This window comes from Mustela erminea, chromosome 2, assembly GCF_009829155.1.
Source record: "Mustela erminea isolate mMusErm1 chromosome 2, mMusErm1.Pri, whole genome shotgun sequence".
NCBI lineage: Eukaryota > Metazoa > Chordata > Mammalia > Carnivora > Mustelidae > Mustela > Mustela erminea.
The window spans coordinates 54579562-54604329 of record NC_045615.1 but is presented as its reverse complement, the minus strand read 5'-3'; the positions used below and the strand labels follow the sequence as shown (position 1 = coordinate 54604329).

Genomic DNA, 24768 nt, shown 5'->3' with positions numbered 1-24768 from the left:
TTTTTTTTAACTTTTTTACAAATTGAGATATAATTGAAATATAGGATGATATTAGTTTCAGGTATACAATAAATGACTGGATATATGTATATAGGAGAGACAAGATGGCGGGGAAGTAGGAGGGGGTGTCGTTTCAACCTGTACCCCAAAGTGGATATATGTATATATTATGAAAGGATCACCACAATAAGTCTACTTAACACCTATCATGATGCATAGCTATTTTTTTTTCTTTGATGTGTTTTAACTTTGAATAGATTCTTTTGATGTTTTCTACAAACTATTTCTTAGATCACAGGCAGAGTCTGATATCTGATTTCAATAAGACTATCTCAGAGAAACAAGATACAGTGAACATCACATTCAATAGGACTTTTGGTCATTACTCAAATCAAACCAAGTAAAAATGCTTTCACATAATCATATCTTGCTAATTGACATGGTACTGGATTATAGAGAAAAGCAAACCTGGATGATCCAGATTAGATTTTCCTTTGAAAAAATGATCTGTGAATGTTCAGTTCTGGCCAAGGCAGCTTTTACTTTCAACTTTTTACTAATTTGAGTATATGTGCCACCAAAGCAAGCACTGAACTTTTTAGTCATATCACTTCTTTGGTTTATCCCTTTTGATATCACCATACCTCTTCATTTTCCAGTCTGAAATTCACCAAGTTCTTTAAAATATGGAGCACATGATAGTACGATTAAAAAATAAGTAGCTTTAACTTGAAGGGTAAAGCAAAATGCGTTTTCCCTTAGATTCTTTTTTTTTCTTTTGGTATGCTAAAAACATTGCACTAAAGTACAACATGAAGAAATCTCCACCCTGCACCTCACCTTGTTGTATATCATGTTTCATTGGGAAATAGTGTTTGCTGGCTTCAGTATCAATATTGAATATGCGTGCATATGTGTGTACAGGCACACTATCATAGTAGGCCACAGTAGGCTAATTCAAGCAAACTATAGTAAATTGCATAGCAGTAGGGAGCCTGATAGCTGGGTGTGGCTTGAAACTCTTTCTGCCTCTTATAGGTTATCTTGCGTAAATAAACCAAAACCTAAGCAAGAGTCAATGCACTCAAATTGAGAAAATGAAACATAAGAATAAAGCAATCACAAACAGGTAGTTAGGTTTTCTTGGCAACAGCTGAGAGTTATAGCCAACAAAATAATTTCCTGGCTTTGCTTCCCTATAAAAATGCCTTCCCTAGCTCCTGTTGCCAGAGCACTTCTAATCATCTTTGGTTTGGCATTGCCTGATTCCAATCCCTGCATGCTCAAACTCTTGAAAATTTTAATGTGCCTCAGTTTACCTTTTAGTAACAGTAAATGATTAACTGTTGAGTTCTTTAAACACAATACTGTACAAGTGAAATATCCCTTGTAATTGAATGTACATTTGTCAATGTTCTCTTTTAATCTCTTTTAATAACCTCTTACTGATCTCTATTTTAATAAAAGTTTACAGGACTTTTATTTAATGGGTTTTATTCCTGCTTAACAAAATTAGTCATGCAGTTTCCCAGAGTGGACCATGAACATTCCTTTGAAGGACTAAAAATAAATTTATAAAGTCTCCCTTTAAGGGAGAGACTTAAACTTGATCCACTGACTTGTACCACGAACTTCAAAAGGTGGATTATCGCAGTAGATGTGATGACCTAATTCCTCCAAAGCTGGTTCAGGATCAGTTGTAGCAAAGTGGACTGCATCGTCAATTTCTTTCCTCACTTCCACATCAATTTCCTTGAATTCTTCAATGGTGGCAAGCTTACTGTCTACCATTCTATTTTTGAGGAGCATAATAGGATCACTCTTACTTCTTACATTCTGAATTTCTTGTCGTGTACGATAACTCACTCCAGGGTCACTCATGCTGTGTCCATGATAACGGTATGTCAGCAGCTCCATCACTATGGGCCCCTTTTCAGATCTGCAGTAGTCAGCTGCAAACCTAGTTGCCTCCCGAACACATAGAACATCCATTCCATCCACCCTTAGTCCAGGGATAAAATTTCCTCTCTTGTAGTAATCAGTGCTGGCTGCTGCTCTCTCGGCAGAGGTGCCCATTCCATAAAGGTTATTCTCACAGATGAAAACACAAGGTAATTTCCACAAAGCGGCCATATTGTAAGCTTCGGCTATCTGGCCCTGATTCGCAGCACCATCCCCGTAGAGAGTCAAACAGACCTCATTTTTGCCCTTATATTTACAGGCCAGGGCGACACCAGCTCCTAGGGGTCCCTGGGCGCCAACGATGCCGTTGCCCCCATAGAAGTTCTTTGCATACATATGCATAGACCCTCCCTTTCCTTTAGCACAGCCTCCCTTCCGTCCTGTGAGCTCTGCGAGAATTGATCGGACAGAAAGTCCGCGAGTATAGCACAAGCCATGAGCCCTGTAGGATGTGATGACATGATCTGTGGGATTTATCCCAGCCTCCAGGCCCACGCAGCAAGCTTCCTGACCATCGCACAAGTGACAGAACCCACGAATGAACTTTTGTTTATACAGCTGATCGGCCTTCAATTCCATTCTGCGAATAGTCTGCATCATCCTGTAGTATTTAAGCCCATCCTCCCGGGTGAGCACTGTTGTGTCAGGGGGACCCTCTTCTAATCGATAAAGGTCACATTTCTTAATTTCAAATGTAGCATCTTTTGAAAAGTTACAGGATGCCACGAGCACTCTGCTAGCGGGCTTCTGGGCCACCCCAGACCACACGCGGGAGACCGCGGCGGTGAGCATCTTCTTCATGGAGTGTGGACCAGGGTGGTGGCTGCGCCTCTCAGCTGCCCAGACACCAAGCTGCGCACGTCCCCTCCGGAGCCTCCTTCTAAGCCAGAACGCTCTCCGCGACACAATGACCGCGCCGGTGACAAAGGCCACGTCACTCCAGGCCGAGTCACGGGGCGGCCAGCCCTGACGGAATGATTTTTACAGCGCCTTCCAACTGTAATTAAGAATAAGGTCGCTTCGTTTCCTGAAAGACTTGGCTGGACAACATCCCAATCCTAAGGAGTGCCATATTCATTGCTAAAACACAATACCCGGAGTCCCTTCTCCCCGCTAAACACTATAGCAATGGTCCTGACCCTGTTAACAATGGAACAGAGGAGCAAAGGCAGTCCCTAAGGCACACAAAGGTTCTGACAGGTTAGGTAAAAGATATTCTTAACAGTATTTGAAGTCTTTTAAATAGGATGCCTGCGTGGTTCAGCTGGTTAAGCGTCTGTAAGGTCCTGGGATCCAGTTGGAATCTGCCTCTGGCTTCCTGCTCTGCGGGGAGTCTGCTTCTCCTTCTTCTCCCCCTCCCCACCCCCACTTATGTTCTCTCTCACTCACTCTGCTCTCCCTCTCAAATAAATCATTTTTAAAAAGTCTTTTATCCTATTCCATAATATACCATCTTTATTTTTATGTAAAAATAAATTTATGCAAATTATTTGTAATTTACATATTTAACTTTTTCTAAGATTTTATTTATTTGAGAGAGAGAGAGAGAGCACAGGCACAAGCGATGAGGAGGGGCAGAGGGAGAGGGACAAGCAGGCTTCCCACTAAGCACCCAGCCTGGGCTGGGACTTAATACCAGGACCCTGAGATCATAACCTGAACCTAGACAGAAGCTTAACCCACTGAGCCACCCAGGCGCCCCCATATTTTTTAAAAACATACACACTTTTTATGGAAAAGCTGGTGCTCCAAAATAATGTGGCACATTTATTCTATGGCTTCTAGCACCTGTTTCACCTGCAGAGGGTAGGAGGAGGAGAAGCAGGTGATGATACATAAACCCCAGCCAGAGAATAACAGTCAAACCAATAAGTTTTGCTGATTATGGTAAGATTGGCGGCAGGGTTGAGATGCAGATGATGGTAACAATAAACAAGTAATTGATATAGTACCTTTCCTTGTTTTATAATCCTGAATCCTTCCCATTTTTTACCCCTATCTTCTAATTTACTTTTTTTTGTCTTTTCCTTGTAATGTCCTCAACAGGTTTCCATAAAAAACTTCAAGATGCAGGTGATTTGCATTTTGCTTTGCATTTTGCTAAATTGAGTTTTGGTCCAGGAAATTGAGAAGCATTTTCTTATAATACCTCATTATAGTAAATATTGGAAAGTGAAACTTCTTATAAAGTGATCCACTAAACAAAATACAGTTTGCCCTGAAAGAGAGCAATAGCATTTGCTTAAGTCACTGGTACCAGTTCAGAAGTCCAAGGCCTATGGTTACAAAGATCACATATCATTTTCCTCTTTCCTGCTTTTGCTGGGAAGGTGATTTTTGTATCCCAATAAGCCACCCATATCCAGGGATCTGGCAATTTACCTCAATGCATCCTCTGTTTTATATTCACTGCCTGTTTATAAATAAACATACAAATAAAATACAAAATCCCTGTTGGTAAATAAAAGCTTACCCAAATTTCCCTATGACATGTTCAAAGCAGCTGGCTTCTCTATGTCTGGTTGCAAGTGTTATTTTGAACACTTCATTTGACATTGGGGCAGGAAGTAGAAAATAGCTCGTTAAAAAGTTACAATCTCCCTTAAAACTTGATCCCCGCCTCCCACCTTCCCAACCCAGCCATTATAATGGGCCTCATCTTTCCGTTCAGCTTAAAATTCTGCTGTTGGAATTCATGGTCTTGCTGTGTTATTTGCTCACTCTTTGATAGTTAGCCTCTCTCTGCTGTTCTCTTTCATTCCTGCAGGTATGGGACATCTCCAGGGAACATTATCTCCATGAGAATGAGAAAAATGACACTGCAGGATGGAACAGTAGTGTTAATGGGTCACTGAGTGACAGCTGAGCCTTCTCTCAGAGGTATTCGCCCAGCTAGCACTGCCAGGAACACAAGAGCTATACCGTACAGTTTGCCAGTTTAATCTTGTCATATGTAGCCTGAGCTGCAAAGATAGAGCTCCCCTTAGAAGCCCAGTGTGACAAAGGCTAAACCTAAGTGATGCCAAAGGAGAACATGCAAAGATGTTAATTGGAAAATACCTATGCTACAGGTCGCCACAGAAGATAGCCACTTATTTATTTATTTATTTATTTGCAACAGGCTGTGGTTAGGATAATAAATAATAAAGTGCGAAACTTCCCAGGGCCTCTTGGACATCATATATAGTTAACCAATATTAACCTAGCTTCAACTTAGAGACAGGCAGATGTGATCATATTTATAGAATATGATATCAAAGTATTTCTGCTAAACCAATTAATCCTGATGATGTTTTGTTGTTGTTGTTGTTGTTCCTAACCTCATCCACTTTTTTAAAATAGAAGTGGTATTTCCAGATAGCAGTGTAAAAATGTAAAACTCACCAAGGAGATCCTGAGCTGCTGAGTTTCCCGAACGTCATCTGCTCCCACCTAGATGGGATTCAGACTACCCATGGACAACAGAACCCAGGGTGGTGTACTTTTCTTCCATAACTTATTTTCCATCCTGTCATTGTTCAATACCATGCTTATTACCAAATAGAACTAATAGTCATCTACACGCTCACCACTGAAATGCTGTTCGCAATTAAAATCCCCATAAATTCTAAGTTTTAATTAACACCAAATCTTACTTTTAATCTATTTGAAATTAAAGGAAAACAGATGAGCACTTTTATAAGGCCAATGGTAGACTTTACCTTTAATTAATAAAAAACCTAATAAAAGAGCAGCCAGTGATTATGGTAGCAGTCGTTCATATCAGGGTGACAGAATTTCACATTTCATGTCTAATGGTTGATACTCCAGGGGTATTTCTGAATTTATCTTAAAAGTGTCACCTTATTGCATCAATAGTATATAAAATATTTTTTAATAAGTAACAAGAAATGTAAAAAAAAGGAAGTATATCTGAAGGATATTTAAATTTCTCTAGCATAATTGCTCTCTTTTGCCAAATGTTAAGTGAAGAAAACTGTTAAAAAGTGAATATGTTCTAGATAAATAATATCAGATTTCATGATATTATTAGTGGCAATGTATTTTTTTTCATAGCTCTAAGATTTGGCAATTAAGAGTGATGAGTAAGAAGTTGGTTAAAAAAGTGTTATATGTTAACTCTGAGAAGAATTTTTCCCATTTGGACTATTACTTTATCTCCCTTGAAGAAAAGGGAAAATGTCAGTACCATATATTCTGCAAAATAATGACAATTAAGCAGTTCTTATTTAATGTTATAATAAGCGAAGTTATTTCAGATAGTATAGAGCCCTGGGCAACCAGTATTTTTTTTTTCTTCTCACCCCCATGATAATTCTGAAGTATTGTTAAATAAAAATTCAGGACAAATCATGAAGAGAACATTTGATTTAAAAGAGGATGTAAAGTGAGAGAGCTCTTCATTCCATCCAGATAATAATGATCTTAAAAAAGGAAATACATTGTAGGTTAATTTTTAATAGCTGATGAAGCCACCGTCTTTCTCCTGCTGGATGAGCAAAATCATCTGAATCGTCATGCCCTCAGTACATAACCCCCTATCCTAAAAGTTTGGGATCAGAGTCTAGAAGATAATGATAAAAGGGATCACAACACAAAACTATAAAAGAAAACTTTTCAAACTTTTAACAAGCTTCCTATAATTAGAGGTGTAATTGAATATGGCCCGGTGAGATAAGAAATAAAAATTCATGTACAACCTGGTGTTAAGATTTAGTATGGCTTAATGTCTAACCAGTAAAGGATTAGAAAATGTGCCCAAAGTTGTGAACTCACTTCTGCTCAGTACTTGGAGTTGTTTTAAAAATCATAGTCCCCATTCAGAATAAAAATCATTGGTTCAATACATATTTCTAACAAATAAAATTAATTCAAGAAGGCCTAAAAGTTAGGTCTATCTGAATTTCCCCCAAAAAGTATTATTTGCACTTTCTGGAGAAGTGTTTTGTTCAGAAAACGTTTATAAAGCCAGAAGATTTTAATTCTCACATAATTAAAAACTTATGTCCCCAATTTTTTTAACATTTAAATAGACAAAAATTTTCCCTAATAACCTTAATTTTAATAGCACTAAAGTATATATTAAGTTTGATAGAAAAAATAAACTCTGTGTTCAAGAATGAAATGAGTGATTATCTCCTATATATAGTTTTTTGTAATCTATTATCTCTTACTGTACCGTTTTTCATGTTTTCTTTATAAATGACCTCCGAGAACCCTTCCTCCCAACAACGTTGCATACACTTTTACCTTTTTCTAATATCAGTATGCAATAAGAAAATTAGCACATTTATTTCTTATCACGTTGCTCCTTTGAAGACTCTCTGAACTAAGTTTAGAGACAAAGGAATATTGGCAAAATTCCAAGGCACTGCTGCCCCCTAGAAGGAAGTTTAAGCAGCACATTTAACCATCACAGGCGAATCGTGGGAAAAAGAGCATTCTGAGGAAGAAGGCAAATCTATCACCCCACTTTAACAACCTCTTGTCGGCCACATCACTGGTTTTCTTTGCTGGGTTCCTATCTAATCTTGGACACAGTGCTGCCTATCACGCCCCCAACTTAGATCCCAACAGATTCCATGGCTCTCTCTCAGGAGATCCCCATGTATAGGTACAGATAAACAAGCAAAATTTCCTTGGCAAATAATATTTAAAAAAAAAAGGTGAAATTTTAAGCTATCATACGCATTAATTTGAGATTTAAGGCACTGTTGTAAATATTACATGGGTAGGTGATAGCTTTGCATATCTTTGCTGGGGATATAAAGTTTGCTTATGTGATCCTCATAGAGACAAGAAAGAGAGACAGTTTCTACCATTCTCAATTTCTGACACAGAGAGTTTAGGTGAAAGGGAAAAATTATAAAGCCAGTAAAAAAAGTGTAATATTCATTCCTCACTTAGTCATCACATAAAGTGCTCTCCTTATGTATGTTCCTTTTGTGTAGTAAGTTGTAGAAGTACAATAATGACATACAATTAGATTTCCCTCTACTTAACCCAGTTCGTATGAAAGTGTTGTGCTGTTAGCTTTCCCAGATTTTCTGGCACTGGGTACAGAAAAGGACACATCATCATTGAATGACAGAGGAAGCGACACATGAGCAGCTGTTAAAGAGGCAATAAAACTAATGTATTGCATTCCAGGCAATGGTTACAATGACAGTTTGTCTTTATTAGGATCAATGATGAACAAATTAAAAATAGAGTACTGTCAAACCGCAACATTCAAAACAGAACACTCTAATTTTGTAAAGTTGTGTTGTCTTCTTTAATTTGGTAATACAGCAGAGCTGAAAAGGCACACTGGGAAATATGAAAATCAGGATCTCATAATTATGCAATACATTATGAATATGAATGCAGTTTCTCCAAGCAACCTAAGACAATGCTGTAGATGTTTTATGGAGCTTTCTATGCGTGAGAATCTTTCTGTTCCCACGGACCCACTGTGCATCTAGATTCTAAGATATTTCCATAGTACCCAACACTGTAAATCTAACAGGCCACCACGGGAGAAGCCTCAGAAAAGTTTTTAAATAAGAAGCCCAATAAACATCATCCTTATTGGTAAACCAAGATAGGGTACAAGAGGAGATTTTAAGCTCAAACATGTGAGGCACTCATCAAAAGCACCATATTCAGAAAGCAAGATTGTTGCAGGATTGTAGAGGAATTTAATAAGCTCCCATCAGGGCCACCAGCTGGCTATGCTGCCTGCAGTCTCTTAGACATGAGCACCATATTGAAGTTTATGATGAGTCTCTCCAAAATCTCTTAACCTTTATCTGCCCTCATCTGGCCCTCTTCTCACTTTATTTTTCAATAAAATTATCATCTGTTTATAAGAATGCATTATGACTTTTAAAGGGATTTTCCATATTTTATATAGCATTTCCATAGAATATGGAAAATTTTATGGAATGCATCATATCCCTATTAACCTGAGGAAAAGCAGACCCAAGGAGGTTAATAAGTCTGGTAAACACTGGGCATGTCCTCAGGTCATACAACTCGCTCATGGAGAGCCCATCTCACTTCCTGATCCAGTGTTTCTTGCCTACACATACTATACCGCTCCCCCCAATGCAGCTGCCTGTCTTCTGGTGAAGTGTATTTATCAGAGAGCTTCCTTCCCACTCAACTCAGCAGAGGAGGAGTTCTCGTCTTATCTAGGAATCTAACTCCTCAGCCCTTTCCGCAGAGCCTGCTGTTCCCTCAAAATAAGACATCCCTCTCACTGTTACTCCCCACCCTGCTGCCCCCCACCAGAGAATCAGTAATTCTGTCTTCTCCTCTGGCCCTCTTTCATGCTCATATTTCCTCAACTCTGAAAGAAGATATCCAAGTGGCCATTGCCTCTTTCAGATCTCATCCTAGAGCCTTCCTTTTATCTAGTCAAGCTCCACAAACATGCATCCCGTCTCCACAGTCTCCATTTACTTTCCTCTAATTGCTTCCATATGCTTCTACAATCTGTGTCATCAACAATGAACTGAAATCTCTCACATCAAGGACTTGGCTAAATTTAATGACAACTTCAGCATTATCATTCTCTGGAACTCTCCACCACATAACATAAGTGTTTCTCCATGGATATTACTATACCATAACCTTAAGGGGAGGAAAAAAAAAAAAAAAAAGGTCATGTTCCTATGTTACTTATACCCCAAACTTCATTTCCTGATATGTCAACCTTGACCCAAAAAAGTAAATGTGGGTCTAAAGTTTAATACTATGAGCTCTATTCTTGCCAGCTTAAATGATTACCCACAGAGTCTCATGTTATTTATTGGCTTAATTCTCACCAGTAGGGAACTGCCAACTATATTTTCAACATTAACTTCCCTTCATTCTCTCTAATCTACCAAGAAAAAAAGTATATTTTTAAAGCTCTGTAGTTATTTAAGCCTGGAAAACTCTAAAAAGGAAGCATTCTTGCCACTAACCCCTTTGAATAAAAATATCTTCCCTTCCTAATTTTCTTCTTATCATTAGAAACCCATTTGGGTTTATAAACTCCACATATACTTTGATTTTAAAGTGATTTTAAAAATTCTATACTGCAAATGCAGAAAAGCACAAAAACAAAATACTTAAATCACCCCAAAATAATTGTTGTTCAGTTTTAATGTATTTCCCTTTCTTTTTTATTTCTAATATAATTAGGATGTGTTAAGCATTTTTATCTCTTGATATATTTCTTGATAATATAATTACTATCAAAATAATCAAAAAGCATTTAAAAGATAATTTCAATGCATACCAAAAAAACTGCCATTACATGGATGTGCCATAATTAAAATGTTTCCCTAAGACTTAACAGTTATTTTATTACTGAGTTCATATGATGTTCCATGCACTATGCGTAAGGGGAGTACTGCTTTTTAAAATTAATTTACAATGTTTTTAACACAAACAAATTTAATGTATTCAATATACCGGTCTCTTCTTTATGGTTCCATTCTTGGCACACAGTGATGTGTTTATATACTATGAATAACTACTTACTGTTTTATTTTAATGGTTTTATACTTTGATATTTAGTCTTTGAGAAATCCAGAAATTACTGGATCCTATAGACAGGTGATATTATAACTCTATTTTGTCCATTCAGTTCTTCCATTGTCATGAACTGTGTACTCCTTACTTTTACTATTTTGGGATGCTGACTTTGTATCTATCTTTCTATATTTGTTTATCTACTTATATTCACCTATATAGATAGATCTATAGATATCTATATAGATAGATATCTATCTATATAGATAGATATCTATATACAGATACCTCCATTAGCAAAAAATTTTGTTTCTAGGCTCTTTTGTTTTATTGTCAGTTGATTCTTATGCTAAGACTTCCCAGGTTTAATTATTAGAGCTTAAGAGAACTACATATTTGATAGACCAAGCCCTTTCTCATTACATTTTTTCCAAAATCCTTCTAGATTTTATAGTCTTCATACTCTTGCAAATGAAAATCAGAGTAATTATATAAAATTTAAAAATAATTTGTAATTAAGAAGTCCATTAACCATATAAGAAAAACTGGAGAGGATGCTGTTTTTACAATATTTAGTTTTGGCATCCAAAAACGTGCATCTCTCAACTTACTCTGAATTTGACACACTGACAATGTGTGTCTTTCTTTGTGAATTCTATCCATTGCTTGTAAGTTCTTTCTCAGCTTAGGTGATGGAGATTTTAGTGGACAATTATTTATTGACCTCTTGTTATGTTCCAGACACTTTGTTAAGTGTATTTCAAGCAATAATTACTTAACTAGCATATCAATTCAATAACAACAACAACAAAAAAATAAAATATCTCATTTTTACTGATAAGAAAACTAAAGTTTTAATAGTCAATGTTTTCAAGGTACCTGGGTGGTTCAGTTGGTTAAGTGTCTGCCTTTAGCTCAGGTCATGATCTCATAGTCTTGGGATCATCACAATGGGCTTCCTGCTCACAAGGAAGTCTGCTCCTCCCTCTCCCTCTGCCTCCCCACCCCCACTCATGCTTTCTCTCTCCCTCTCTCTCAAATAAATAAATGAAATCTTTAAAAAAAAAAAAAAAAAGTAGTAAATGTTTCCAGGAACCAAAAGTCAGAAAGTGATAGAAACTGAGCTCAAATCTAGATTTTTCTAACTCCAAAGCTTCTAATATTTTGTCAATGATTATGCAAACTCTGAAAGGATGATCTGTTGAGAACAAACAATCTGTTGTAAAGATAAACAAAAATGCATATGTTACACATGTCCCCAACTGGGTCAAAAGAATGAAAGTCAGTACTTTCATAGTTCAAGAAATAATTCTGCTAAAAAAAGACCCTTGTCTCTAATTTACTCCATGAAATTTGCCCTTTCTGTAAAATAATAATTAAAAAAAAGCAGAGCTAATAAATACTAGGGAGGAATGTAAGTGAAACAACAATTATTTACTTTTAAAAGAAGACAGTGAGATTCTAAATGGTACTTTGCATTATACTCAATGTCATTTAAACTCAACTCTTATTCGTTCCTGAAAGGTTACTACATTTATCTGCTATTACTAAAAGTTGTTCAAAGATAATAAGTCAACAACAGGCAGTCCATTATGAATGAAGAGGAAGCATTTATGATAAATTTTTAAGGGAAATTGTGTTTACATTTGCTTCAGCAATTCAATATTGTTAATTTCTGGTTGAACCAGAATACATAATTACCTCAAACCTAGATAACAGAAGATTTGAGGCCCAAAATGTGAAAATATAGATGGTTTTATGCCATTAACAATAATGTAAAACAACAACAGACAATAAGCAAAAAAGAGGATGATCGTAAAATAAGAGTAATTTGTAAATGAAAGGGAAGGATATCAAGTGCTGGACATTAGGCGTCTTTCAGACATTGTCAGTATGCTCCGTCAGGGTCTTTGGTAAGTTATGCACTGATTTTGGATTACGAATATAAAATTTTAGTAGCCACAAATATCTTAATCAGGAGGTTAGTAGTAAGCATTCCTTAATCACATGTAAAAATGTGTCTTTCAAACATTTCTCATTCCACTATATAATAGAATAAAAGATTTGTATCTTTGGATCAGTTCCTCCTCATGGTTTTTCAATGGGTAATTCAGTCAAAATTTAAGCATCTTGGATGAGGGGTAGGGGCTTCAGTAAAGAAAAAGAAACACTGCATTTGGGGGCTATTCTATCATTGCTGATCTACCTGGGTGGTGGAGATGGAATAACAAGTCTGGGTTAAGAAGTTCATTTCTTTTTCTCTCAAGCTAGCTTGGGAAGCAGCTCATGGGGGAAAAAGAAACAGAAAAGAGGGGAGAGGAGGGGGGGGAAGGGAAAGAGAAGGGAAGGGGAAGGGAAGGGGGAGGTGAAGGGAAGGAGGAAGGAAAGGAAAGGGGGAGGGGAAGGGAAGGGAAAGGGGAAGGGAAGGGGAAGGGAAGGGGAAGGAGGGGAAGGGAACTATATTAGGAAACACCACAAGAGCTACAAAGTCTTCATTCTGAGCAGAATACCCTATCCTTTGCCTCCCAGTCATTACTGTTTGCTAAAAGATGGAATGTTTGCTAAAACATGGACCATTAACATAAGCAGTTAACTGTGTCACTTAAGGTAAGAGAAGGAGTATATAACTAACGCAAACTAGAGAGACATGTATCATTACCATAAGACCTTACTTCTACTAATCTGCTCTCTTCAGTAGTTCTCAAGTAGGGGTTGCAGAGTTTTAGGTCTGGTTCTCAAGCCTTTGAACTCAGACTGAATTAATACATACTTTCCTGGTTTTTCAGTTCTCAGATGGCAGATGGTGGGACTTCTCAGCCTCCATAACTATGTGAGATATTCCTATAATAAATCTCTTCATTTATGTATCTTGTCTACATCTATACCTATATCCAAATCTATACCTGTACCCATACCAATATCTGTGCATTGATATCTCTATTCATAGCTATACCTATATCTATATCATCTATCCTATTGGTTCTATTTGTCTGGAGAACCCTACTACCCTTGTACATAAAAACTTCCATTTCCTTCACTAGAAGGCCCATCAGGAACCCAGGATTCTTCCAGTTCTCTGCTTCTCTCCCTAATCTTCATTTTTATACTCCTAGATGGCAGCTACATCTCCACCATCTCATCTGCTTTTCAGAGAGCAATATGGAGAAAGAACAAGGCAAACAAAAAAGGAAAAAAAAAAATAAATGAAGGGAACATGCCAAACATCTTCAAAGAAATTCTTCTTGAAATTACACATTTTTTCTGCTTTTATTTCATTGGCCATTAATTAGTGACAAGGCTACATATAATGAATGGTAAGAAAGCTAGGAAATATAGTCTTCCCATAATCATGAATAAAATAATGGGTGCAATTCCTAAAGAAGAGGAGGAGAATGGATTTTGGTATAGGTAATTATCAGTTTGTCACAGAATAAATTAAATAAACACTAAAGGTTACCTGTTACCAGGGCTAAAGTTTTATTCATCCCAAATGATGTCCAGTCACCTATCTCATGCACCTTATCAGATATTTTGCAATGAAATTGAAAGAAAGCAATGAGAAACTCTGATAATAAAAACTAAAATACATACGATGATAAAGCAAAAAACCTTTCCCTGCATTGTGGCCAAAAATACAGAAGCACTTCAAGAGCATCTAAGAAAGGGAGAGTAAGTCCAGAAAAGCCTTTGGGTATAGCCTCATCAGAATGCTAGCTCATAACTTCTATAAGACTCAAGACTTGTAAACTTGAACTAAATTAGGAGCAACCTCTAGCTAGAGCTGAACTTCAGCATGGCACATGTGGTCTCTGGGGTAAGTGGGTTGGTGGAGTCTCCCACATCTACTACAACCTTTCTGAGAGAATTGTTCTTGAGGTTTCAAAGTGGTACAAGACACAGTCACCGAGCCCAACTTTTTTTTTTTTTTTTTTTTTTTTTTTGCTTTTCTCTTAAAGTTAATATCTTCTAAAATCATTTAGTGTCGATTTTCTTTCAAAGTTGAGTCCCCAGCACTTTGTATAGCATTCATGGTGAGGTCTGTCTAATGATATAGTCACCACCATTTCTTGTGAATCAACAATTTAGCACAATGCCCAGTTCCTGCTGCCACTGATTCTCTTTCTGAACCGAAGCTGCTGTTGACACTCTGGGCCTCTGGGGCTGGAAAGAGCAGTTCCACAGGCTTATACTCTTGTTGGTTTTGCCATCTCTCCATTTTTGACCTTCATAAAGTTTGGGGGAATGTTCTATTAGAGCACAGGCAAAGCCAGCAGGCCAAGTTGTAATTGCCAAATCGTTTTGAACCACATCCAGGAATTATTTGAACAATTTCCATTCTTCATGCAATGGATTAAGTGATTTGAAATTAAGAACTGTTCCTCCAGATTTTCTTTCCTGGTCTTAATTAGGAATACAATGTTGGGCAGCTGACCTAATGCTACTTACCTAGGCCTGTCTCTAATAAATTAACCCTGAAGAGCTCTTCGGCACCCAAAGAGCCCAGTTATCTTTGAGATTAAAAATAGAAAGCATAGCTCTTTCCTTGGGGGTTTAAGAGACCTGTGACTGGACAGACTCACTTTCCAATAAATTCGGCTTTGCCTCACTTGTGCCTGCTCAAGAAAAGCTCTGCTTGTAACATCTTGAAGCCTGACGTCCCTTACATTATGAAGAGATAGCTGTTTTGCTGAGGCTCATGCTTTGCCGACTTTCTAAGTTGTGCTAGGGTCTGTGCCTTTGCTGAGTTCCACGTGACCTGAGTTCTACTAGCCAGGCTGTGTATGCCTGCCCTTTGGCCAGTGCCCAAGGATCCCTTTGCAAGATCATGTGGCTGACTGACCACATCTTGTCCAGGCTGCAGCAGTTGAAATCTAACTACATGACTGAAACAATCCAAATCAAAACACTGTTTGTTCATCCCCAAAGGTATGCCCACAACAGGAACCCGATGTTTACATTTGCTTGTATTTTCCTCCCTAAATGTTGACCACTCTGTCTTCTTTCTTAATAAGTAGTCTGGGCCTAAAAATGAAATGATGGGTTTTCATTGTGGGATTAACAAATTAAAAATTTGAAAAGGATACCAGATGGAGGCCGAATGTAATTTTTTTTATATTAAATGTAGAAGATGTAGTTTAGTGAAAAGTAAATGGGCTTGTTGACTGTGCTCTACCCTTAGGCAGACTTAGCCGCCAAGACACAAGCAACACTGTATATTTTCCCACAAGAAAAAGCAGAATTGTGGGCAGCTCATTCCCAAGGGAGGAAATAAACTGAACAGGATCCCTGAGTTATATTTTCCAAACTTCCAAATCTAATGAGCCCTTCCCCTCCTATGAGGTGAAAAGAATCAAGGAGCATTCCAAATGCTGAACGATAGGTCTAGAAGAACACATCAGGAATAAAGATCCTTGACGCTTGCCTAATAATTTTGCTGGGCCTGGCATTCAATAATTAATTCAATTATTTATTTAAAATGTTGATAAATATAGAGATCAGTAATCTAATAGAAATTAAAAAAAAAACTTAATCTACTCTCTAGGTCTGTATTTCTCAATAAGAACATTACTTGCATTTTGAGAGGAGCAATATTTCAAGGTACAAAATGGAACTCACACTGTGGATCCTTTAACATCCTAGTCCCGACCACTAAAAGGCAGCCCCCACTCCGTCTGGCAATTACCACTACACTAAAAAATGCTGCTACATGTTCTTAAATAGCTTCTAAGTGGTGACATCTCCTCCATTTGCTAATTACTGCTTCAGGTATTCCAGAAGAATTCTTAGAGGAGAAAAACTCCACTCTGAAATGTGAGTGAAAGTTGGATTCCTGGAGATGGGAAGATACTGTTTTCCAAGCAGAGGAAATAGCATGTCACATGGCCCCAAGGCCAGGAGCAACATGATATATCAAAGAACTCAAAGAACACCTTCAGGTTTAGAGTCCAGAAAGCGGGGGAAGTGTTGGCATAGTAGGCTGGTGATGCATGCAGGGACCCAAGTGGGCTTAGCGCAAAACTCTACAGTAGTTTAACTGTAGATAACATGTTGAGATTGTTGTTTTAAAGTCAATCATTTTATTGCAAGACTATGATCCGTAATCAGCTAATTTTCAGCTTCTACTCATTGTTTGCACTAACCAGAGCACTTTTCTAATTCCCATGGCTTTTGTCTTTTATGTATATGTATGGGTTTTTGCTTATGTGCTTGTTTTGGGAGTTGGTTTTTTATTTGTTTGTTTTTTCAAATAGAATAAAAGCATTTCATATAAGGGAAAACAAAGCATCTTTTAATTACCCATGCTTTCACTCCTCATTGATTTCCACACCATGTTATTGCATATAAGATGAAAATAAATTCAGTTCTTCCTTACCACACATACCGCATAAGAGTCTCACTCTCACATTGCTTAGTCTTTAAAACTTCAGGAAAGAAAGCTTGATAGATCTGCTGATGAAGGTGTTCAGTTAATTAACAAAGAATAAAGTAATAAAGACTTACTTTAATTGTGCATTTCCATACTCCCACCCTGAGGACAGGTCCTTTTTTATAAAAGAACACAAGTGCTGACAAAAGGGAGAAAAATCATAAAAAATATAATTACTCCCCAAAAATGTGAAGAAATAGACTGGATATTACACATTCCTTCCTTAAAACATTTAATGATGGAAAATCCATTTTATTTTTAAGACAAGAGATGGTGATTAGCAAAGTAACAATATACACCTTTATACAACGAATATAGAAAAGTCCTAGTTAATGCCACTAATAGAATGAAGTCATTATGTTCAATGGGGAGACTATAATTTCAGTCTATCTGGTATACCACAGAAAGCTCAAGGTTAATTTTTTCTCCTCCATTTAACTAAATCCATTCTAATTGTCTGTAATATTCCTCTCAGAGTTTCAGAATTCATCCTTTTAAGTGATTAGATAGAATAAAGAAATTTCCCAAAGCATATAAAACTACTTTCAAATAAATACCAGACACGGCCTTTAGTATTCATTATATCAGTTTCTAGAAAACCAAACATATAATTTTGCAGTAAATTTAGGGACTAAACTTAACATAAAATACTTTAATTCCTAACATATGCTTTCTCCATAGCAATTACATAGCACATAGGAACTTTACAAACCATGTATTTTGAAACTTTTATTTCTAGATAGTTTCTAAATTACAAAGGAAATACCTAAGACTGCTTCATGCTAACTAGATTTTTCAAACAAGCAGCAAATGAGACCCATGAAGAATATAAACTGTAATTGTTTTATCTAAGGAATGTTTCAGTTCGTTTCTATGATTTGCCTTCCTGAGAATGAAATAAGGTGAGTGAAGTTAAGGACTTGATTTTAGACCTGCTAAGTTTGAAATGTTGTGAAGCAGACTGTTCAGTGGGGTATCATGTCTCAGGAGAAAGATTTGAGCTGGAAATATCGATGTGAGTTTTAGTATCATGGGCATGGCAATGAGCTAAACTGGAAATATACATGAGATTAATTGCGTGGGCAATGAGGCTACAGGGAAAATGACGTTGCTTATTAAAAGTGTATGCCAGGGACGCCTGGGTGGCTCAGTGAGTTAAGCCTCTGCCTTCAGCTCAGGTCATGATACCAGGGTCCTGGGATTGAGCCCCGAACCCCACATCGGGCTCTCTGCTCAGCACAGAACCTGCTTCCCTCTCTCTCTCTCTGCCTGCCTCTCTGCCTACTGGTGATCTCTGTCAAATAAATACATGAAATATATATATATATATTTTAAAGTGTATGCCATAAGAAAGGGAAGAAAGTTGAAGCTAGATATCTGGGATAACTAATATTAAACAGACAGGAAAGGTAAGGGAATCCTGCAGAGAAGATAAACATAAATAAAAAGCAAAACATGAAGGGGGAAAACAACAGGAGAATATGTTGCTTTGCTTTACAAGGTAAAGAGACTATCGCTAAGGAGGACAAAGATGACCACAGTCACATGCTATAGGGAGAACAGGCAGGACAGGGTCGCTTTTTTTTTTTAAAGGAGAATCTTGTATTTACAACTAAAGTTATCATTCCAGGAGCCAGCAATCTTGTTTTTGCATTTTTTTTTATTCTACAGAATACCTAGTATATTATATATGTATTTAAAAGCATAAGTGTAATACAATCTGTACCTTTCCAAGGCAAATTTTTTAACACTTTAATTAATAATATATATTTTATATATATATATAGTTATATAAGGCATAAATACATTAATTTTTTTCTGACCCTTAAATCTGAAAATTACGTATTTGTATATACTTTAAAACATAATATTATAGAATATATGTGTATATCTATTTGTTCTTAAACATGGAAAACATGGAAAAAAATATATGTATATAGATATATTTATATTTATGACAAAGCTGGTTAGTTACATTTATCTCTATAATAATAACAAGCTTTCTTGGTAGTCACAGGTATCCTCATTAATATACTGAGGATGATTTATCATATTTACTCCTTATATTCATATAAGTCCAGCTAAAACTTCACTAGCATTTTTAAACTAAGTGCTAGTATTATGTTTATGAAATATGTAAACTTGCAAGGATTATTCCTGTTGGTAACTATTGTTAACAGGATTGAAAGTGACTGTCTCCCTTTCAGATTTGTTTTTTTCTCAACAGTGCTGCTCTTGATTAGGGTGAAGGAGATTCAGAAAACATTTCAAGTCAGAGGTTGCAATCAGGTTTTGTAGTCTCAAACGCTCAGAGGGGCTATTTATAAGAGCATAACTAGTGGGTGGTTAATGCTTGGATTAGACTAGTGTACCAGGAGCTTATGTCTAGCTGAAGAAGGTGCTTCTCAGCTGCAGGCAACATTTGTTTTTCCCATGCTAGGTTTTAAAAATGATGCATATAGAATACAGTCCTTATGGTCACCACGGAGAATAGGATTATGTCTTTGGGGTATAATTCATATTTATACACAACATCAAGTATTAGACATGCTGTTTTGTCTTTAGTACCATCTTCTACCTTTTGTACTTATGATAGGCTTGATTTTCCACATGGATTGTGGCACTTGGTATTTTAATTCAATAATGCCTTTCTTCATTCTGTTCTAACATGAGCAAAGTTTGACTGTAATTGCGGGGTTCCATTTTATTTTCATTGTTTAGATTACCGCTTCATTTTAATTGTATGTCTTCAGAAAGAATTCTAGGAAAAAGTCTGAGATGGTTATAATTATAGTGGCACTTAGGTTAAATAGTGGAGAACATAGTTTCCAAGTCTAAAGGCACATTCAGTTCTCTAAGGGCGGCAGATTCAGAGTATTGAGCTGAAATGGGTGTTGCGCTGTTTGATTTGTTTTTCCTTTATGTTTGCTCAACATTTTAACAAGGATCAAGTAAGTTGTATCACTGAAAGAAACTTTTTTGAAAATATAAGCTTAAGCATTTTAATATGGAAAGCTAGGATCTGGAATATAGGTAATCTCTAAGAGAATCCTCTGACCTCAAAATGTCTGGTACTTATCAGGAGTTCATTCCTGTAAGTATCCCTCAGCTGCCTGGTAAAGAATAAAGGGGGGGAAAAAAAAACCAAACTCTTGTCTATATTCTTCAGTCTGTTGCCGAGTCTAATGGGAGAAAGGTCTGCTTCTGAGTTCCCAAGATGGGTGTGGAATTGTCTGCTAGGAATGTGAAATGTGGGGAGAAGGATACTTGTTCTATCATCAAGCTCCTTTTCTGGATTGGAGTTAAAACTGAGAAGCTGTGCTTCCGTCAGAAAAAATGGTGCTTTTAGGGATTTCTTTCCCCCAGGGCATTTCAAAGTTCAGTGTTAAAGAACTTGGTTTGGGATTTGTGTGGACTGAGGTTCTTTTCCATACTTTTCATTATGAAATATAGCAAACGTGTCCTTGGGTCCCTCTTACTATTTTTTTTTTTACACTTTCCTGTGATATGTCCTGTCTCTTCCTGCTTTTCCATGACCTGCTTAACTCTAGGTATTAGAAAACTTCATTCACTCAATCTGTTTCAACTTCACCCTCTGTCCTTCTCAATTTTCGAAAATAATCCTATTCATGCTTAGGCACTAGAGTAATCTCACAAGCCCAGGCTGCTCCAAACCCCTCAACCGTCAGACTTTTCCTTATGCACTGTCTCCTCTCCCATCCTCTCGGTCATGAGGACTTGGCCAGAGAAGTGGGTTTCTTCCATTTACTTATTTGTATTTCAAGTCACCTGCTGGGATAAGAACCTTCTTATGAAGATTAGGCTTTGGCTTTGGGCTATCCTTTTCATAACTACTGCCCCACTTTTTCTATAGGGATTGTTTTTGAACCCATAGTCAAAGAATAAACCCATAGTTTATTCTTTGAACAAGAACAAACTTCCTGGGATTAAAAAAAAAAAAAAAAGAATGTACCTGCTGCTTGATGCTTAATTAAGTGTGAGATACTCTTGTTCCAGGACCTGCATCACAAAGTTCCACCCTCCATCTCTTGCCACCCCCCAGATTAGATACCATAGTTAATGACATAGCCTGGGTAATTTCCAGTCTGCTCGGCCTTACCAGCCATTATTTGGATTGCTAACACCCCCACCCCTATGCCAGAGCTAGGGTGGGGGTGTAGACCCTTCACCACTGACCCACCTGTGCTCCTAGTTAATTTTATGCATGTCTTCTCCTAAAAGTATACTACACTATTGGCTAAGGATTCACTGGCTATGTCCTTGTCAGCAACCTGAGTTTTTAATAAGAGATGAGAGACTAGCTAAAAGAGCAGAGTAACAGAACACATGAATAAGGGTTCCATCAATAGCCAGAAGTTGAAACTTCTGAAATATACATAATTTCAACTCCAGAGCTGGTCAGTGTTACATTAGAATAATAACTTATTTTAATGACTATAATAATAACTTATTATAATGAATAAATGAATATATTGGATATAAATAAATACGTATGTGTATATATATATATATACACACACACATATATACACATGCATACACACACATATGTTTATTTATTTGTATCCCTTATACAAATATATAAACTCCCAGAGGGTTCCTCGGAATCTCCTTCTGTCACTAATCTGAAGTCGTTCACTTCTTCACATGCCTCATACACATACTGCTGTTGTTTTTCTCCTATCACAAAGCTCAGCTGTCCAAACACTGGACGTGATAAAGCCTAGAATCTTCTTTAGAGGGTTTGTCTTTTATAAATAAGTATGTGTGCATAGAAACGGACTGGCCAGCTTAGCGATTGCAACCTTAGCTACTAAATTCTATTCAGGTATATTCCATTTCATATGGCAGCATGTTTACAAATGCAATGATGAACAGAACTGAAGGGAACCCTGCTTTATCTAGTAGAGAAAATATAAATAAAACAATGACAATATATGACTTGGAAATATCTATGTGTATATCCCCACCTGCATTTATATATCTCTACACCTATTTATATCTCTCTACTATATTTGTATATCTGCCTGTACGGATATAAATTTAGATTTCAGAAATTCCTAGAGGAATATAGAGCTTCTGCTCATTATTAGAAATAATGGTCTACCAGTCAATGATCCCTGCCAAACTCACAGAGTCCAGAGGATGGAATAAAGTAATTAGTTACTGATCCCAGTGGGTTATTAGTGTCTGGACTAAAGCCAACTTGAATGGGATCCTGAAAGCACTTTCTCCCTTGGTCTCCGTTCGCCTTCCTTTAACTACTCCTCTACTCTGGTTTCTGTGTCATAATTCCAGCACACTGCAGTCCTTTGAATCAAGGCTAAAATGATAAATTTATGGTTCTAACCTAATATAGCACAATGAATTCCTACATTCTTTAGATTGGAACAAATGCAAGAAAACTAATAAACCACTCCCTAGAAAACAAATGAACAAACAAAAACTCAACAAAAAAAAATTTTCTCCTAAGTTCTTATTTATCAACTACTTCAGACAGCATCACATCAACCATCTTTGTTCTAAAACACTCCCCCTTAGTGGAAGCAAGGGAGAGAAGATGCAAAAAGAGTGAATTGGACAAAGGATTCGGTCTTGTTCATTTATGCTCTCTCTCTCTCTGTCTCTGTATCTCTTATTACTCTTATCACTTTCTTTTTCTGTGTTTGTGTATGTAAACAATACATTTAGCATGAAACATGGATTCCGATAAAATTGCATTTCTTTTTTTGTTTTCTAGTATCCTTTTATATTCAGTGGTGGTAACCTTCCCCTACATTCTGATGAGAATTCCAGCATGTCAATTTACCTTTCTAGGCACTTACAGAGCATGCTCTAGTGGTAATTCAAGAACAGTGTCTCAATTTGGAAATTAATATGTCCATTTCAAGACATGAATCAAAAATCTGACCTTAGTTTATCATCAATCTTCTCTCCAAGCTCTCTGTTAGCCAATATCATGCCTGTGAAAATTAGAAAAAGGTGCCCCTTTCTTTGAGCATAAGGGGGAAGGCTGGATGGATAGAACACTGGTGGAATTTCAGCCCCATCTCACCTGTTCAGTGGATTCAGAATACGCTAAGATCAATGCTGAGGGTATACCTTCTATGATCATATAACCACAATTCATCTCTGCTCCTGTCCCAGAGTGAGAAGGTAAGGCACGGTTCTTTTGCTAGACCCTCTCTTCCTTGTTTCCTCTCCCCTCAACGAACTAGCCGCTGCCAACCCAAAATCATAAATGTGAAGGAAGGAGAAGAATAAAGGTGAAAACAGTTCTTATTGAACAGGACAACTCTGCTCTCTGACCACACTGATGGCTAAAAGCTGGCTCAGTTTTATAAGGTACATTCAAGGGATGTTAACAGGTATTATGTTGAGCCCCTTCTAAAGTTTCTTCAATCTTGGCAATGTCCTCTCAACACATTTTTTCTTCCTGGTGGCTCACTGTTGTGCCCCAAACATACAAATGCACTTCTTGCTCAGAGAAACTGTAGGACTTCAGACCAGCAGATCCCCTTAAAATGGTACTCTCTTCACTTAGCCATCGAAAAGTTTTTTCTTGTCCCTTTAATTTCAAGAGCAAAAGTCAGATGCCAATCCAACTGTCACAGATACGATTCAGGCTTCAAACTTTTGTGCCTCCCAAGTTCAAGGAATATATTTCAAGGTTCTCCAGTGTCCTGTCTTGAAGCTCTTTAATTAGAATTAACACTAGAAAGTTTCTATACTTCTACCTCCTCCTCCAAAACTGTGAGATCAAGTAAGAAATCATAGAAGGCAACTGCTGTCTCCAGTAAAACCCTTTACTGATCACAGAATCATCCTTCCATAAAAACAATCTTTTAGATTCTCCTATAGGAATCATGACGTAAAAGTATGAAGCAGATTCTAGCTAATGCCTTTGAGGTGCTGTACAAGTCACTTTGTTGCAATTGGTCTCAAATTGGCACTATGTTCAAAAATCAGACATGAAAATCTCATACATAAATACTGTTGAACATAGTCAGCATGTGTATCCATTAGGAAAGGTTAAAAAAATAATCCTCAAATCTCAGTGGCTTAAAGAAACAAAGGTTTATACCTTACTCCTGTTTTAGGATCATTGGCTGGGGCTTTACTCTGCATTGCCATTGTCTTCACTCTGTGAGTTGACAATTCAACCATTATCTAGAACACTGACAACTTCAGTGGCAGAGGGAACTAGGAAAGTAGCACAGCACCCACGAGTCTCATGTATCTGACCAAAAAAGAAAAGAAAAAAGAAGAAGAAGAAAAAGAAGAAGTTACAAAGAAGTAATGCATGTACTTAAATTTAACAGGTAGAGAAGCATAATTCTCTTGCAGGGAGAATATTAAATGTTTGGGTATACCTAATTATACACTCTATCACACCACATTCGCCACTCCTGTCTTGGAGGGAAAGTAGAAGGAAGGTATTGAGTGATCTAGTCACTGGTTACTTAAGAGATTGAATGTCAAACGTCAAATATGAATGAGGAAAGAAAATTCCATTTACCAGTACTGACTTGGGCCTTACCTATTTGATAGAGTGGACATTCTCGGTTCTTTTACAAAATTTTCCTTGTTTCATATATTGTATATATACTTCCTTCAGTGGTTATCACCTTCAGCACTTAATGAGATGAGGAAAGAACATACAGGCTAGGACATAAAAATATATAAATATAAAATGATATATAAAAATACAAGTACATAAAACACCTATTATGTGTTTAGTCATGGTCATAGTCACTTCACATAATAGAGTTAATTCTTCTGGTGAAGTAGTAATTATCATCCCTGTTTACATCTGAGGAAACTAAGGTTTAGAGAGATTAGCTAGTTGCTAA

The 24768-nt window shown here is 37.0% G+C and overlaps 1 protein-coding gene across 1 annotated transcript; it reads right to left on the bottom strand.

The window, feature by feature from the left end:
- Positions 1-1482: 1482 nt before the first annotated feature.
- PDHA2 (pyruvate dehydrogenase E1 subunit alpha 2) lies at positions 1483-2850 on the bottom strand. Its single transcript, XM_032331289.1, has one exon. It carries the CDS (start codon positions 2761-2763, stop codon positions 1588-1590), a length of 1176 nt encoding a protein of 391 aa, XP_032187180.1. The 5' UTR covers positions 2764-2850; the 3' UTR covers positions 1483-1587.
- Positions 2851-24768: the final 21918 nt, after the last annotated feature.